Raw genomic sequence first — 14,263 nt, forward strand, 5'->3', positions numbered from 1 at the left:
CAAGAAAGTGCGGACTTCCGCGCAATCTCTCTCTTCAGCATCTTGTGCTCCAGCGCAATGCTGCCAGTGCTGGAGAACTGGAGGGAGAGTTTATTTTCTTCGTCCCCTATTCCCCTCTCGAATCGGAGTGGACGCTCCTGGACACACTAGCTCGCTCCTTGTACAACTCGCAAGTCCCAAGTTAGCAGGGCTGCAGGTAGAGCGCTGCTATTCTTGGCGAGCCACACCCCATGTTTCAAGCTTCACCGCAGCCTTACCAGCCAGTGAACGCCAGAGCGCGCGCGGCGCCGGGCGGCGCGCCAGTGAGCCCAACCCCAACCCCGGCCGGCCAAGGCCACTGGCCGCCCAACGCGAGGGCAGCAGAGCGGCGACGCATCAGCGCCCCGGCCAGCCCCGGAAAACCAGGGCGCGGGCAGCGACCAGCGACCCCCCGGGTGGCCGGGTTGAGTTCAAAACAGCCGGGCCATTTGTCCCGGCGCCCGCAGGGAATCCCGATGCGCGGGGCGGGAGGGTGGAACGCTTGGCATGCCAGCCCCCGCCTCCCACCCCGCGCTTGCCACCTCGCGCCCGCGCGGTTGGCCGCGCCTGCGCGCCCGCGGCCTCGCCCCGCGACGGGGCGTTGGCCTCCCCCACCCCCTGCGCCCATTTTCAGAGCCCGCCCGCCACTTGTCACCGCGCGCCCCCGCCTCCGCGTCTCCGCCCGCCCGCCCCATCCGGCTATAAAAGCTCCGCCCGCCCCAACCCTAGGCGCCGACGCCGACGCCGCCGCTGCCTCCTCCTTCTTCTTCTCCGTCTCCGCCCGTCCCACCGGCATGGCCGGCATCAGCAAGCGCCGCACCTCCCCGGCCTCCACCTCCTCCTCCTCCGGCGACGGCATGCCGCGGAGGATCACCCGGAAGCCGAGGTCCGCCCGCCGCGGGGCCCGCGGCGCCGCCCGGAGGCCACCGGCGACTCGACCTGTGAGTGCCTCGGAATTCACGGTCTCCTGCTGCTGTGCGGGTATATATGCATCGTGCGCGAGGAGATGGTGGGCCGGCGTGGTGCGGTGGGCTGGAGGCCCAGAGGGGAGGAAACTTGCGATCCCCCCTGTCCCTTTGTGGCCGGAATTTAGAATTTCTGTGGGCGATCTGGGGTCTGATCCGTACGATTGCTGATTTGATTAGTGAATCGTTTGTTCTCTAGCAGTTTCTTGCAGGCTTGGTCCGAATTCCACGATCAATTTGAGCGATCTAGTGTGCGGATGCGTGCTTTGCATTATTGGTTACCGCGGCGTATGTGTGATCAATTGGCGATGTACGTTGCAAATATTGGGTTGATGGATGGTAGGTCGAGGAATGTGGATTGTGGAGAGGCATAATTTTGTTGCTTATCTTTCGAGATTTTGTGATAGTGATGCCTCATTTCAGTGTAGTTTCAGCGGTAGTGATGCCTAATTACCCATGTTTTTTTGGGTCAATTTGGAATAGTGCAACTTTGGCATTGTGCAGCTTGATCACGTACTGCTGTCACACGTAGCACAAGGCTAGAAGATGCCATGTACATCTCATACTGCCTTTTCAGGGGTTCGTAGCATTTTCACAAGTGCAAAGTTTGGTAGATTGCCGGTGTACATTTGTGTTATTAGGAGTGTGCGCTGCGGCCCAAATAAATTGGTAGGAACTGGCTGTGTACCAGTGTGAATCTTTGGTTGCCACTGAGTCACTAACACTAGCCAGAAGTGTTTGTACTAGACATCCTTCTTTTTTTTGTGGAGTACATAAATCCTGTATGAATGGTGCAAGCGATTGATATATGTCATGGACCAGTAGTATATTCTTATTGGCAGCACTGGCCCACTATATACAGTATAAATGAAACAGTGTTTCAGTGGGCTCTGGCGTCCTTCTATTTAACCAAAAGAGAATAGATCTCTTGATCGAAAGTGCTAGTTTTTCCCCCATATTTGATATAAGCATTTTGATTGTGTGAAATCTCATCTTTAATGTGGAAGCTGGAGTTCTCTGCTGTGTTCCTGAAAAAGGATTAGAAGATGTGGGAGCTATGTGCAAATTAGCAGAAAATTTTGTTTTTGGTGGTACGATTTCTATTACTGGTGATGAATTGTATAAGCACGAGTCTGTTATGACATGAACAGTAGTAGAATAATATATAGTAGAATACTTGTCTACTATTTGGTCATTCGGAAATGTTATCATTCTGATTATCTACATACATTGGAAGGTAGATTAGTGAACCACTTTTCTAACACATAGTAGCTCTTCTGCTTTTCCTTTCTATAAACTGTTTTTTTTTCCTCAAGCCCTTTTCCCAGATTATATCTAGTTCATGAAAGTATATGTATGCCATTTGATTGGTCTCTGAATCCATCTATCATTTGATGCAGGTAAATGCTCTGGACTTGAATACGGTTGCTCTGGATCCAGATGTAAGGTTTATACAGAAATTTAGAGTAATTATTCCTTTTTACAAAGAAAGAGTTAACAGGTTACAGTCCACTCTTCTGGGTTAATAGTTTCTATAATGTTTGTGTAGCATTATGCTACTGGATTGAGAGTTCTTCTGCAGAAGGAGCTCCGAAATAGCGATGTAAACCAACTTGGAAGAATTGTTCTCCCAAAGGTCAGTTATCACTTATCAATGCAATTAATTTTTTTCTTCAGAATTATTTCTCTTTTCCACTTATTCAATACACGCATTTCCTCTCCAACTATTGATACTGGTTGCTGATGAATGAATTCCACAGAAGGAGGCAGAGTCTTACCTCCCCATTCTGTTATCAAAGGATGGAAAAAGTTTATGTATGTATGATTTGCTAAATGCACAACTGTGGACCTTCAAGTACAGGTGGGATCTTGTGAATTATTTGGATCTAATGCTTGTTACACTGAGTAAACTGAACGCTGCACTTTGCTAAGCTTAATTTAGAAGAATAAAATATTATGCTGCTGAGCAGCTTACAGAACAATTTGCGGATGTAAAATTAATGAGAAGCAACACATCAATTCTTTCCATTCTTTGTTCCTATTGTGATCTTAACCTGAGCTGAATACTATCAAAACTGTAAGTTTATCTGAAAGAAGCAAACTGCAGATAAGATTGAGGCCATCTTCTGATATTGTGCTGGTATTTTTTTTCGTTTGAGGGGTAATCTACCACCAATGAATCCCTTTTTGGAAATGTTACATGCATTGGCAAGTAGTGTTGAGCTTTTATTTAATGTGGATTCTTCATGTGAATAGGAAGAAATGTGGTTTCATTCGGCTGATATTTTTATTAAGATTTTGCTAATCCACTAGTGATAGATTCCGTCATCTCTTATGCAGATATTGGCCCAACAATAGAAGCAGGATGTATGTACTTGAAAATACTGGTAAGTATGTACTTTCCTTTTACCCTTGTCCCCTCTATTATACCCCCTCCATCCACTTCTGTAAGACGCATTTTAATTTGAAAAATCAAACTTCATAAGTTCTAACAAACAATTAGTCGAACCACATGAAGTTAAAATTTTATTTTGAATCAAACAAAAATAAGCTTTACAATAATGGATGGCGGTAGTACTGGATTACTGGGGTATTACTTTTAGGCCAATGCTCTTACACTTTCTAGACATCTTTAAACATTCCAGGAGACTATATAAAAGCTCATGAGCTTCAGCAAGGAGACTTCATTGTGATATACAAAGACGACGAGAACGACCGCTTTGTACTAACTTTTCCTCATGAGTATTTAACAAACTTGCACCGCCATCCATATACAGTTGCTTATAGTGTGCTGTATTTCATGAAGGTTATAGGAGCAAAGAAGGCGGGATATGAACTGACTGCCACTGTGCCACAAATCCATGAGCACATGCACATCTCTGCCGCCACATTGCCAGCTCCACAAGTGTTCCATGACTATGCAGCCCCCGTTGCACCAGAAGCTGACATGCTTGCACTTGTGCCACAAGCCGATGAGATATTCGACGGGATACTCAACTCCCTGCCAGAGATACCAGTAGCCAACGTGAGGTACTCCGACTTCTTCGACCCGTTTGGTGACTCCATGGACATGGCAAATCCCCTCGGCTCCAACCACTCCGTCAACCTGACTACGCATTTCCACGACGAGAAGGCTGGGAGCTCTTCGTTTCCCTACCCAAAGTCTGGGCCTCTGATGTGAGATCCGTGCAGAAAGAACTGCTGGGTCGGATCAGGGCATCATCAGGCAACACCCTGCGTGAAGTTCAGAAAAAAATTTCCTCGCTGACGCCATTGCTGTACATCCCAATAATTGGTGTCCTCATTTTGTATGTTGTAGTATATGATTGACCAGCGGCTGCTGCTTATGTGTAAAAGGGTAACTCTGCAATAACTGAACACCGCATCAGATGCAAACGCTAGGCTCTGATGTTTTTCCTGCACCTCGTGAATGCGGAGGTACATAATCGAAAGTCAGCCTGTGCATTTACCTTGGCCAAGAACCTGGTGCTGCTGGTCTGAGTAACCTCCCATTCTCACGTGGTTGTTGGGCACAGGCTTCTCATCGGAGCGTGATAGATGCCGACCCCTTTTCTGTTTCAGTTTCAGCCACTTGCTTGTCCCCACGAGACGTCTGGAACTGGTTCTTGCACCGGCTGGAAACACCCCTCTGATGTGCTGCGCCAGGTCAGGTTTCCTTGAAAGCTTAACGGAAACGGATCGACCCATGGATGGTTCTGTTCGGTTGGTGTGTCCTAGTCATCACCCAAGAAGGGAAACGCTGTAACCGATCGCCTCTGAGCATGTTTGGTCCGTAACATCTCGGCTTACAAGCAGCTTGAAGTGGCAAAACCTGCTGCTCTATCTGCATCTGCTACTGAGGTCACGGCGACCATGTGCGTGCAGAACGAATGTGAAGTTTGTGGACTGTGTGTGGCCACGTCAGAACGACACGGATGGGTAACCACTTGAGCAAGCTCGCCACCATGACCGTCCCAGGACGCAGGAGCTCGGAAACAGAGTCGAAGTCGTACTTCGTTGTACGCAACGCAACCAATGCGCTAACCACTTTGCCCCCAGTTGATGACAGGCCGGGAGGGAAGGAGCAGAGCTGGGTCCCTCTTAGGGCCTGTTTGTCTTCGCTCACGAGGAACCCGCGACTGGGCCTCGCGGCGATGCAGAGAATCGAGATTGTGGCTGCGATTTCCGATTCTTGATTTTCAGTACAAACTCTGCCCGCCAACTGAAGCCGCGACGTAGATAATCGACCGTATCGCAAGGCGTTTGGCGGGATTTTTTCGCTTCTCGCGTTCTCTCGCCGGAAAAGCAGCTTATAATCGTATCCAAACAGGCCCTTAGTCGTGCGTTTTTGTTGGGCCGAGGGTGAGTGTCATTGTTTTCTGTTTCCTGATGATGCGTGTCTGGCCTGGCTGATATCCGCTCACAGTCTGAAGTGGAGTGTCTTGAACTGAATTTAGGGTCTGTTTAGATGTCCTAAAATAGGGATGCTAGAGTTTAGTCCTAGATGTACTAATAGGGCTAAACTTAGGTTAATGAGAGCTAACTAATCTAGGACTAATGGACTCTAACAAACAATTAGCTATCATGTATCATCTATGTAATTAGATTAGCAATTAGGTTATATTTATTTCTACCATTTGGCATGTGAATAAGTGGGCTAAAGTTTAGCATCTTAGATCCAAACACCCCCTTACCCCCAATATTGTTTGGTTCAATGGTTCATGTTATATCCAAACACCCCCTTAGCCTGATATTGTTTGATCCAGTGGTTATGCTAGTGGACTGACTGACTGAGGTACAGGGCCCTTGATGATGGACTCTAAAGCCATTCCAGCCTATAAGGAAGCTTCCCCTAAATCATGTCCCCTGTATTTCCTTTTCTTCCATTTCGTTCTCTTCCCTTTCGCATATACAATCTATTCTAAACTCCATTTCAGCATCGTAATAATTCGAACTTTTACAATTCAACTGTGCACAAATCAACAACATTTCAAATCCATAATTCAAATTCCAAGTACAGCATTGGTCCAAATGCACTAAACAATCCAAATTAAACATGAAGAAACACTGCAAAATCAAATTACCTACCCAATAAAGATTGAATCTCTGTCGTTCGATCAAGAAGCAAAAGAGTTTAAAATACGGTTACCAACAGCGTCGGGACCTCGCCACCGTTACATGACAGAAAACCAGTCCAACAGCTGGACACAAAAGGAGTAGCTATGTGCCTATGCACGATTATTGCCAACATCAGGCTTTGGTTAGTTCGCGTCACTGCGTGGTGCCTAATCTTTCCGTCATTTTTTTTTTTGTGTTCGTCTACCGTGACAGACTGACCGGGCAAACATCACACAGGATGCGTGGCACGCAGGTCGGCCACTGCGTGAGTTGTGTACTTGCTTGTGTTTGCGTGCCTCTTTATATCACAAGGCCGCGACGCCCCCCTTCTTCACCACACGTCCACACGATCTTGAATCCCAACTCCCGCGAACCCCCCCTGTTCGACGCGCCGGCCCCACCCGTCCAGCACGGCCACGTCCCCACCTCAAAACGGAGAAAAAATTATGTGCAGGAGGCTGTAATCTGGCGTCCGTGCAGCCCCACCCTGCCCGTGCACACCTGTCCCCTTCAATTCCCTTCTCCCGCCACGCCTTGCCGTCGCGATGGCGACGCCGCGCGTACTGGATAACGGGGCCGCGCGCGCCGCGTACCCGGCGGGAGGCGCCGGTGGTGGGTCCGAGACTGACGGCGGGGCCCGCCCCGCCCCGCCCCCGGGAGCCGCGCCCGCGGCAAGCGGAGGAGCGTGTACCTCGCGGAGTACGCGCCGGCGTGGGGCTCCGCCGCGACGCGCGGCCGCCGCGCGGCGATGGAGGACGCGAGCGCCGCCGTGCCTCGCTTCGCCGAGGTGCCGGCGCGGATGCTCGCTGGCGCGCGGGAGCTGGACGCGCTACACGGGGTCGGCTCCGCCGCCGCCGCTGCCGCCGCCCCGAAGCTGCCCTTGCACCTGTTCGCCGTGTACGACGGGCACGGCGGCTCCGAGGTCAGCCGGGCTCCGCCATTCTTAACTCGAGCGGAGGCAACTAACGGCAACCTTTTTTTTTCTGTCTCTCCCTCTATCCATCACCTCACCGGCCGCGTTGTCTGTGCAGGTGGCCAACTACTGCGGGGGCAGGATGCACGTCGTGTTGAAGGAGGCGCTGGGCCGAGCGGCGACCGCGAGGGCCGGGCTAGAGGAATCGGGGGAGCGGCTGGACATCGCGGAGCTCTGGGAGAAGGTTTTCGGCGGTTGCTTCCAGAGGGTAGACGACGAGGTGTTGGGGCAGGCCAGCAGGTTCTGCAGCGGCGAGGCCCGGTGCAAGCCTGTTGCCGCCGGCGACGTCGGCTCCACTGCCGCGGTGGCGGTCGTCTGCTCCTCCCATATCATCGTTGCCAACTGCGGAGACTCGCGAGTGGTGCTCAGCCGCGGGAAGGAGCCGGTGGCTCTGTCCGACGATCACAAAGTACATTCGAATTCGACACCCAGTGTGGCTTAGTTTTTATTTTTTGATAAGGAGCTTACAAGCTTTGTTGGTTCGTTCAGCCCGACAGGGAAGATGAGCGCGCAAGGATTGAGGCTGCAGGAGGGAGGGTCATCGACTGGAATGGTCATCGAGTCTCTGGTGGTCAATCGGTGAGTCAGTAAAAAAAAAACACTTTCCGTCGTCTTCTTTATATAACCTGTAGTCCTATTGACATGTGCACATATATCTGAATTAAACCTCTGTCACTTTTTTCGTGATCATGGCTTTTCTTTTTGCTGATGCAACTAGGGTCATAGTTTTTTTTTCTCTTTAAATTATCTGTTGTGTATACCAGTTCACTTGAGTTTAATTTTGCAGAATTACGTAACAGACATGGGTATTTGGCAATATGTGCTTCTCATTCCTAATCAATTCTTTCATGCTAACCTTAGCCATTTTTTCACTTAATCGGGTTTCCTCCGTCGTGTTCTGCAGGTTCCCATCCTACTCTCCTAGAGATATGGATATGGATACGGATAGGAGGCTTCTAGTGAACTTATTTTTCTGGGGTTTGCTTTGGTAAATTGCTTTCGACAAAAAATTATGAAATTGAAAGCAATGTAGTTAATATTAGGGTTGATTGAATCAACATGAATATAAAAAAAGTCAAATAAAATATTTATCCCCATCGAATATTTAAGCCTGCATTAGTATTGACATGGCTAATACTGTTTTTAGTTTTATTTGTTGACACATCTGGCTCCACTGGAACACTTCCACTACTCTGGCAGTTTTTTCTTCAGTTCAACCATGGAAATTTAGTTTGTCTCTTCAGTTCAGCAAATTTTCTCTGGGCACTGGATAACATTACTTGTCTACCATCCATTACTAACATCAACAGGATATTTACATCGCCTTGCAGGGGATGGATATGGAAAACCATTTCTCATTCCAACGTGTAACGAACATGGAACTATTTATAACATTTCGAGTGATTTTGGTGATCGTATGACAACGCAATCAATGGGACTAATGATTTTGTTAAGTGAACATTTCTAGATCCTAGGAATGAAGTTAAAAGGTCATACAAAGCAAAACACGAAGAAAGAACTCAAAAAAACGCTGAATTGGACGAGTTCTACTGAAATCAGTAGCACCGTTTTAACCGATGCCTAAGCATCGGTGCATCCGATGGTTGTCGGAAGATCTGACGCCCTGACTTTGGTGCAAGTCTGAACGCCTCTGGAGATCAAGTGAAGAAAAAGTGTAGCACCGGTTGAACCGACGGTGTCAAGTCAAGCGTCGGTACATTCAACGTACTATGTTCCAGAGACGATGTCAAGCGAGTAGCAGCCCAGCCTTCAGCACCGGAAGCACCGACGGCCACCGGAACAATGCGTCGGTGCAATGACGTCAGCAAGGTGCAACGGCTATATGAAGATCAAGTGTCACCGGAAGTTTCGACGCCACAGCAATCGGTTCATCCGATGGTCCCTGAAGTTACTGCAGCGGTGTTAGAGAGGCCAACGACTACTTCAGAGCGCAGAGTGACCGGAAGAACAGATGCCCTATGTACCGGAAGTTCTGATGCCTACGCAGGAAAATGGCTAACGGCTAGTAACGGCTCTCTTGACTTGGTGGCTTATATATACGCCTCACCCCGGCCATTTTGAGTTTGCTGGAGTTATTGGACATCCCACACACACCCAAGAACACCTCCAAGCCATCCAAGAGCTTATTGATCATATCTTTAGGTTTTAGCACTAGCTTTGTAAAGTGTGAGTGCTAGATTAGCTCTTGAGTGAGTGAACAAGCAAGGTTGAGATCCTTGTGGCTGGTTCTAGAGTGAATCAAACTTGTATTTCGGTGCGCCGGCCTCCTTGGAGCATTGGTGGCTCGCCGGCACGTCAACGACCCCCCGGCTTGGTGTGGAGCGGCGTCGACAACATTGTGCGGGGGACGGAGACCCCTCCTTCGTGGGCAATCTCCCTTAGTGGAAATCGGGATCAAGGTGACCGTGATTGTGTTCACGGAAGAGACTTGATTGCCGGGAAGCAATACTCTTCGTGAGTGCTTCAACAACGTGTATGTAGGGGCGCTTTCGTGGCAATCCGAACCACGGGATAAATCATCGTGTCGAGAGTTTGCTTCATCTCATCCCTCCTCTTTAAGCTTCCGCATTTCATATTGCAACTTGTGTGCCTTTACTTTCTTAGTGTAGTATCTTGTTAGGATTGGCTATAGGTTGCAAAACTCTTTTTGGGATGAGGGTTTCACACTAGAAAAACTATAGTTGCACATCTAGATAGTTTGTTTTAGTTTAAGTTTTGTGCAAACTAGTTGGAGCCATATGTTAAGGTTTTAAGAGTGTCTAATTCACCCCTCCCCCTCTTAGGCTAGAGCACCCGATCACTTTTCAATTGGTATCAAATCCGGGACTCACTTCTCTCACAAAGAAAGCCAATTTCATTGGCAAATTTGTGTTTACTGGCTCATTAGATCGGTAGGCTTCACCGCCTAGTGAGTTAGCTCTTAGGGGGAAAGGATGGATCCTTTCAGACCCGCTACACGGTTCGACGACACGGGCTTCTAACGATGGAAGGTTTTGATGCAAACCCATCTCCAAGCAACAGGACTAAATGTTTGGAGAGTTGTGAGTGAGGGCATAAAAAATAATGGTCACCAAGAGAAACAACATGATGTCACCGCAAAATGCATAATCTTGTCTTCTCTTAGTGATAACGTGTTCAATCGTCTTTATTCTTGTGAAAATACTAAAGAGCTATGGAAGACTATCATTGAGAACCATGAGGGCACGGATGATGTTGCCAATGAAAGATATCATGTTCTCATTGATAAACTTAATAGCTTTAAGCAACTTGATGATGTGAATGCCGAATCTATGTACTCACGATTGAATACTCTTGTGAATGAGATTAATTCCTTAGGTGTGAAGCAAATTGAAGATTTGGAACTCATTTGCAAGATCCTTCACTCACTCCGAAGGCCGGACTATGATTTGGTGACCACAATTATATATAAGAAAGATCTCAACACCTTGACACCAAATCAAATCCTCAATAAGGTGATTGCCCATGAGCTACGCAATGACATCAAGACAAAAGCATCATCCTCTTCACCAACGCATAGCGCACTTGCATGCAAACAACTCAAGAAGTTAAAGAAGATGGCCATCAAAAATAACTCGAGTGATGAGAAAGAAGAGGATGCAAGAAGCTCCTCAAATGATGAAAAAGAGCCGATGAACCCCAACCTTTACAAGCAAATGAAGAAGATGAACAAATACTTGAAGGAAATCAACTCAATGGGGTATATGATCTTCCTCAAGGATGAGCCTCACCATTAACTCATGAAGGTTGAGAAGAAGTTCAAAAAGAACAAGAAAAAAAGGAGAAGAAGCCCAAGCATGAATCATTTGCCACATTTGGTGAATGGGTAAGTGGTGGTGAAGAATCAAGCGCAAATTCAAATGATGAATCAAACAAGAAATTCACCACATGCATGGGATCATCATCCAACACTTACTTTATGGCCCAAGGTATGGATAGCGATGTAAGTGATGATGACTCCAACTCTCCTTCAATTGATGAACTTCTTGACTTAGTTCATGAGCACCAAAAAGTCATTAAGAAGCAATCAAAGGAAATAAAAAATCTTAATGCTCTCAATAATCTAAATGCTTCTCTTGCTACAAATTATGAAAATTTGTTGTGCAAATTCAAATTGCTTAGCAAGGAGCACGAAGAGCTTAAATTAAAATTTGAGATCATTAATGATACTAATGACTCTTTGGAACTGAAGCAAACTGTCCCTTGTGCAATTCCAATCTTTAGGGTAGATGCTTCAACTTTTTGCATTGATTTAATTGATGAATCTTGCTCTAACCCTTGCAATGAGAAATGCAATGTTGTTGTAGAATCATGTGATGATTTCATTGCCAAGGAAAATGATGAGCTCAAGCAAAAATTGGAAAGGCTCATGAAGAACCTGTATAGATTGAAGGGCAAAAGCATAGAGAGCAATGTTCAACCTTCTCAAAATAACTGTGAAGACATGGTGAAGAAGTTTGAGAAGGAGTCCACCGTGACTTGTTCAAAGTGTCACAAAGAAGGCCACAAGTCCAACAAGTGTCCTCAACCAAGGAAGAAGTTTCCGGATGAGAAGAACAAGAAGAAACTCACAATCAAGAGCTCTCTCATCTACACCAAGCCCAACCGAAGGAACAAAAGCAATAGCATCTCCTATGTGATAAAAAAGAAGACAAATGGCAAGGTGGTTGCTCACAAGGTTGAGAAGAAGGAAAGGAGTTGGAACCACTCCATTTGGGTGCCCAAGGACATCATCACCAATATGAAGGGGCCTCAAATGGTGTGGGTTCCAAATGAGACTTAAAGCCTAAGAATGGCTTCGGGAGATTTGGAGGCTTAGCTTACAAGTTGAAGTGAAGATTCAAGTCAAACAAGCTAAGCTCAATACTTGGACATTTGTTGCCCAAGTCCCCCATAAAGTAGTGGTAGCTAGATTTCAATTCAAGCATCATGTAACTCCATTATTTTTGCTAGGATGTTTGCATTGCATCTCCTAGTATTATATATGGTAGGTTGCTTGTGTCATGATTCTAACCCATGAGCAACCTACATGGTTTGATAAGTATGTAGAAAGCTACACAAAATTATCCTTCATGGTACATGAATTTCATGAGATATATTTTTCATATGTGTACCATGAACACAAGCTATAGGATAAACTTCTCAATTGTGTCAAAATCAATGTGCATACATTTGCTTGGTGATTCAAACACTAAATGCACATATTTAGGGAGAGTTCATCCTATAGTTTGTGATTTTGAGACTAACATGTTTACAAGTTTATCTTTTGTAGTCTCACGATGGAGTTAACACTCTAAGATAATGTTATTCACGATTAATGTGAACAAACAACTCTATAAGAGTGATTAGATAAATTGTGCTTCCATGCATATTAAGCCATGCTCTATTGAACTTAAATGCTCATATCTAAGTTCATAGGATATATGCTCATACATTTGCTTAACCTTGGTGTACCAAATTCTCATAGTCTAAAGACTTTCAATTGGTTGCAAGTCACTTTCAAATTGGTACATGCAAGATAAAACACGTCCCCCAGAGGTATGCAAGGTTCTAAACTCTTTCAATTAGTATTATTGTCAATTCCTTATTATTTTAGAGCAACCTCCGTGCATGATATGACCTAAGCTTTCTTGTTTGAACATCAAGTTGTGCACTTGATTTTCACATTATCATGTTGTGCACATACTTTGCGGGAAGTTTAGCTCATATCATGCTAGTTTTGTGATTTTGTGATCCACCTTAGTAAATTTTTAATTGGTATCTTCATTGATATTATATAATTGAATCATGAGTCATGGAACTAACTCCTTAGGCTACTAATATTCTCTTGATCTATATTGTTTTGTAAGAGCCTTTTTAGGTGATTTGATTCCAAAGGTGGAGAAATGTGGATCAAAATAAGGTATGTTCCCAACAAAGGGGAGAGATTTTCCCAAGAAGGAAAAATATATTCCAAAAAGGGAGAAATGCCGAGTGGATCAAGTCAACATATGAGAGAGGAGTAGCAAATAGGGAGAGGAACAAAGGGGGAATCATGGTTTTAGGGGGAGCCCAAATCGACATTGGATGGTGGTAAGCATCCAAACAAGTGTAAGTAGTTCAATTAGTAATTTTTTGCAAATTTTATACTTGCTTTGATTGTTTTGTCATCAATCACCAAAAAGAGGGAGATTGTAACGAACATGTCACTATTTATGCCATTTCGAGTGATTTTGGTGATCGTATGACAACGCAATTAATGGGACTAATAGTTTTGTTAAGTGAACATTTCTAAAACCCAGGGATGAAGTAAAAAGGCCATACAAAGCAAAACAGGAAGAAAGAAATCAAAGAAACGCTGAATTGGACGAGTTCTACTGAAATCAGTAGCACCGGTTTAACCGATGCCTAAGCATCGGTGCATCCGATGGTTGTCGGAAGATCCGACGCCTTGGTTTTGGTGCAAGTCTGAACGCCTCTGGAGATCAAGTGAAGAAAGAGTGTAGCACCGGTTGAACCGACGGTGTCAAGTCAAGCGTCGGTACATTCAACGTACTATGTTCCAGAGATGATGTCAAGCGAGCAGCAGCCCAGCCTTCAGCACCGGAAGCACCGACGCCCACCGGAACAATGCGTCGGTGCAATGACGTCAGGAAGGTGCAACGGCTATATGAAGATTAAGTGTCACCGAAAGTTCCGATGCCACAGCAGTCGGTTCATCCGATGGTCCCTGAAGTTGCTGCAGCGGTGTCAGAGAGGCCAACGGCTACTTCAGAGCGCAGAGTGACCGGAAGAACCGATGCTCTATGTACCGGAAGTTCCGATGCCTACGCAGAAAACTGGGTAATGACTAGTAACGGCTCTCTTGACTTGGTGGTTTATATATACGTCTCACCCCGGCCATTTTGAGTTTGCTGGAGTTACTGGACATCCCACACACCCAAGAACACCTCCAACCCATCCAAGAGCTTATTGATCATATCCTTAGGTTTTAGCATTAGCTTTGTAAAGTGTGAGTGATAGATTAGCTCTTGAGTGAGTGAACAAGCAAGGTTGAGATCCTTGTGGCTGGTTCTAGAGTGAACCAAACTTGTATTTCGGTGCGCCGGCCTCCTTGTAGCATTGGTGGCTCGCCGGCACATCAACGACCCTACGACTTGGTGTGGAGCGG

General features: G+C 46.3%; 2 protein-coding genes across 2 annotated transcripts; both read left to right on the forward strand.

Moving 5' to 3' along the window:
• The first annotated feature begins 812 nt into the window (after window positions 1-812).
• Window positions 813-4,453, forward strand: LOC120710711 (B3 domain-containing protein LFL1-like). The gene is made up of 7 exons (XM_039996307.1): window positions 813-959; window positions 2,384-2,425; window positions 2,533-2,619; window positions 2,744-2,844; window positions 3,324-3,370; window positions 3,629-3,705; window positions 3,790-4,453. Exons 1-7 carry the CDS (start codon window positions 813-815, stop codon window positions 4,162-4,164), a joined length of 876 nt encoding a protein of 291 aa, XP_039852241.1. The 3' UTR covers window positions 4,165-4,453.
• A 2,279-nt stretch (window positions 4,454-6,732) lies between these two features.
• Window positions 6,733-8,461, forward strand: LOC120710160 (protein phosphatase 2C 50-like; the record flags this gene model as incomplete). Its single annotated transcript, XM_039995820.1, has 4 exons — window positions 6,733-7,023; window positions 7,133-7,483; window positions 7,564-7,653; window positions 7,979-8,461. Coding segments are annotated over 4 exons (753 nt in total), but the record flags the coding sequence as incomplete, so codon positions are not given.
• Between the last annotated feature and the right edge of the window lie 5,802 nt (window positions 8,462-14,263).

This window comes from Panicum virgatum, chromosome 5K (assembly GCF_016808335.1).
Source record: "Panicum virgatum strain AP13 chromosome 5K, P.virgatum_v5, whole genome shotgun sequence".
In the NCBI taxonomy this organism is placed as follows: domain Eukaryota; kingdom Viridiplantae; phylum Streptophyta; class Magnoliopsida; order Poales; family Poaceae; genus Panicum; species Panicum virgatum.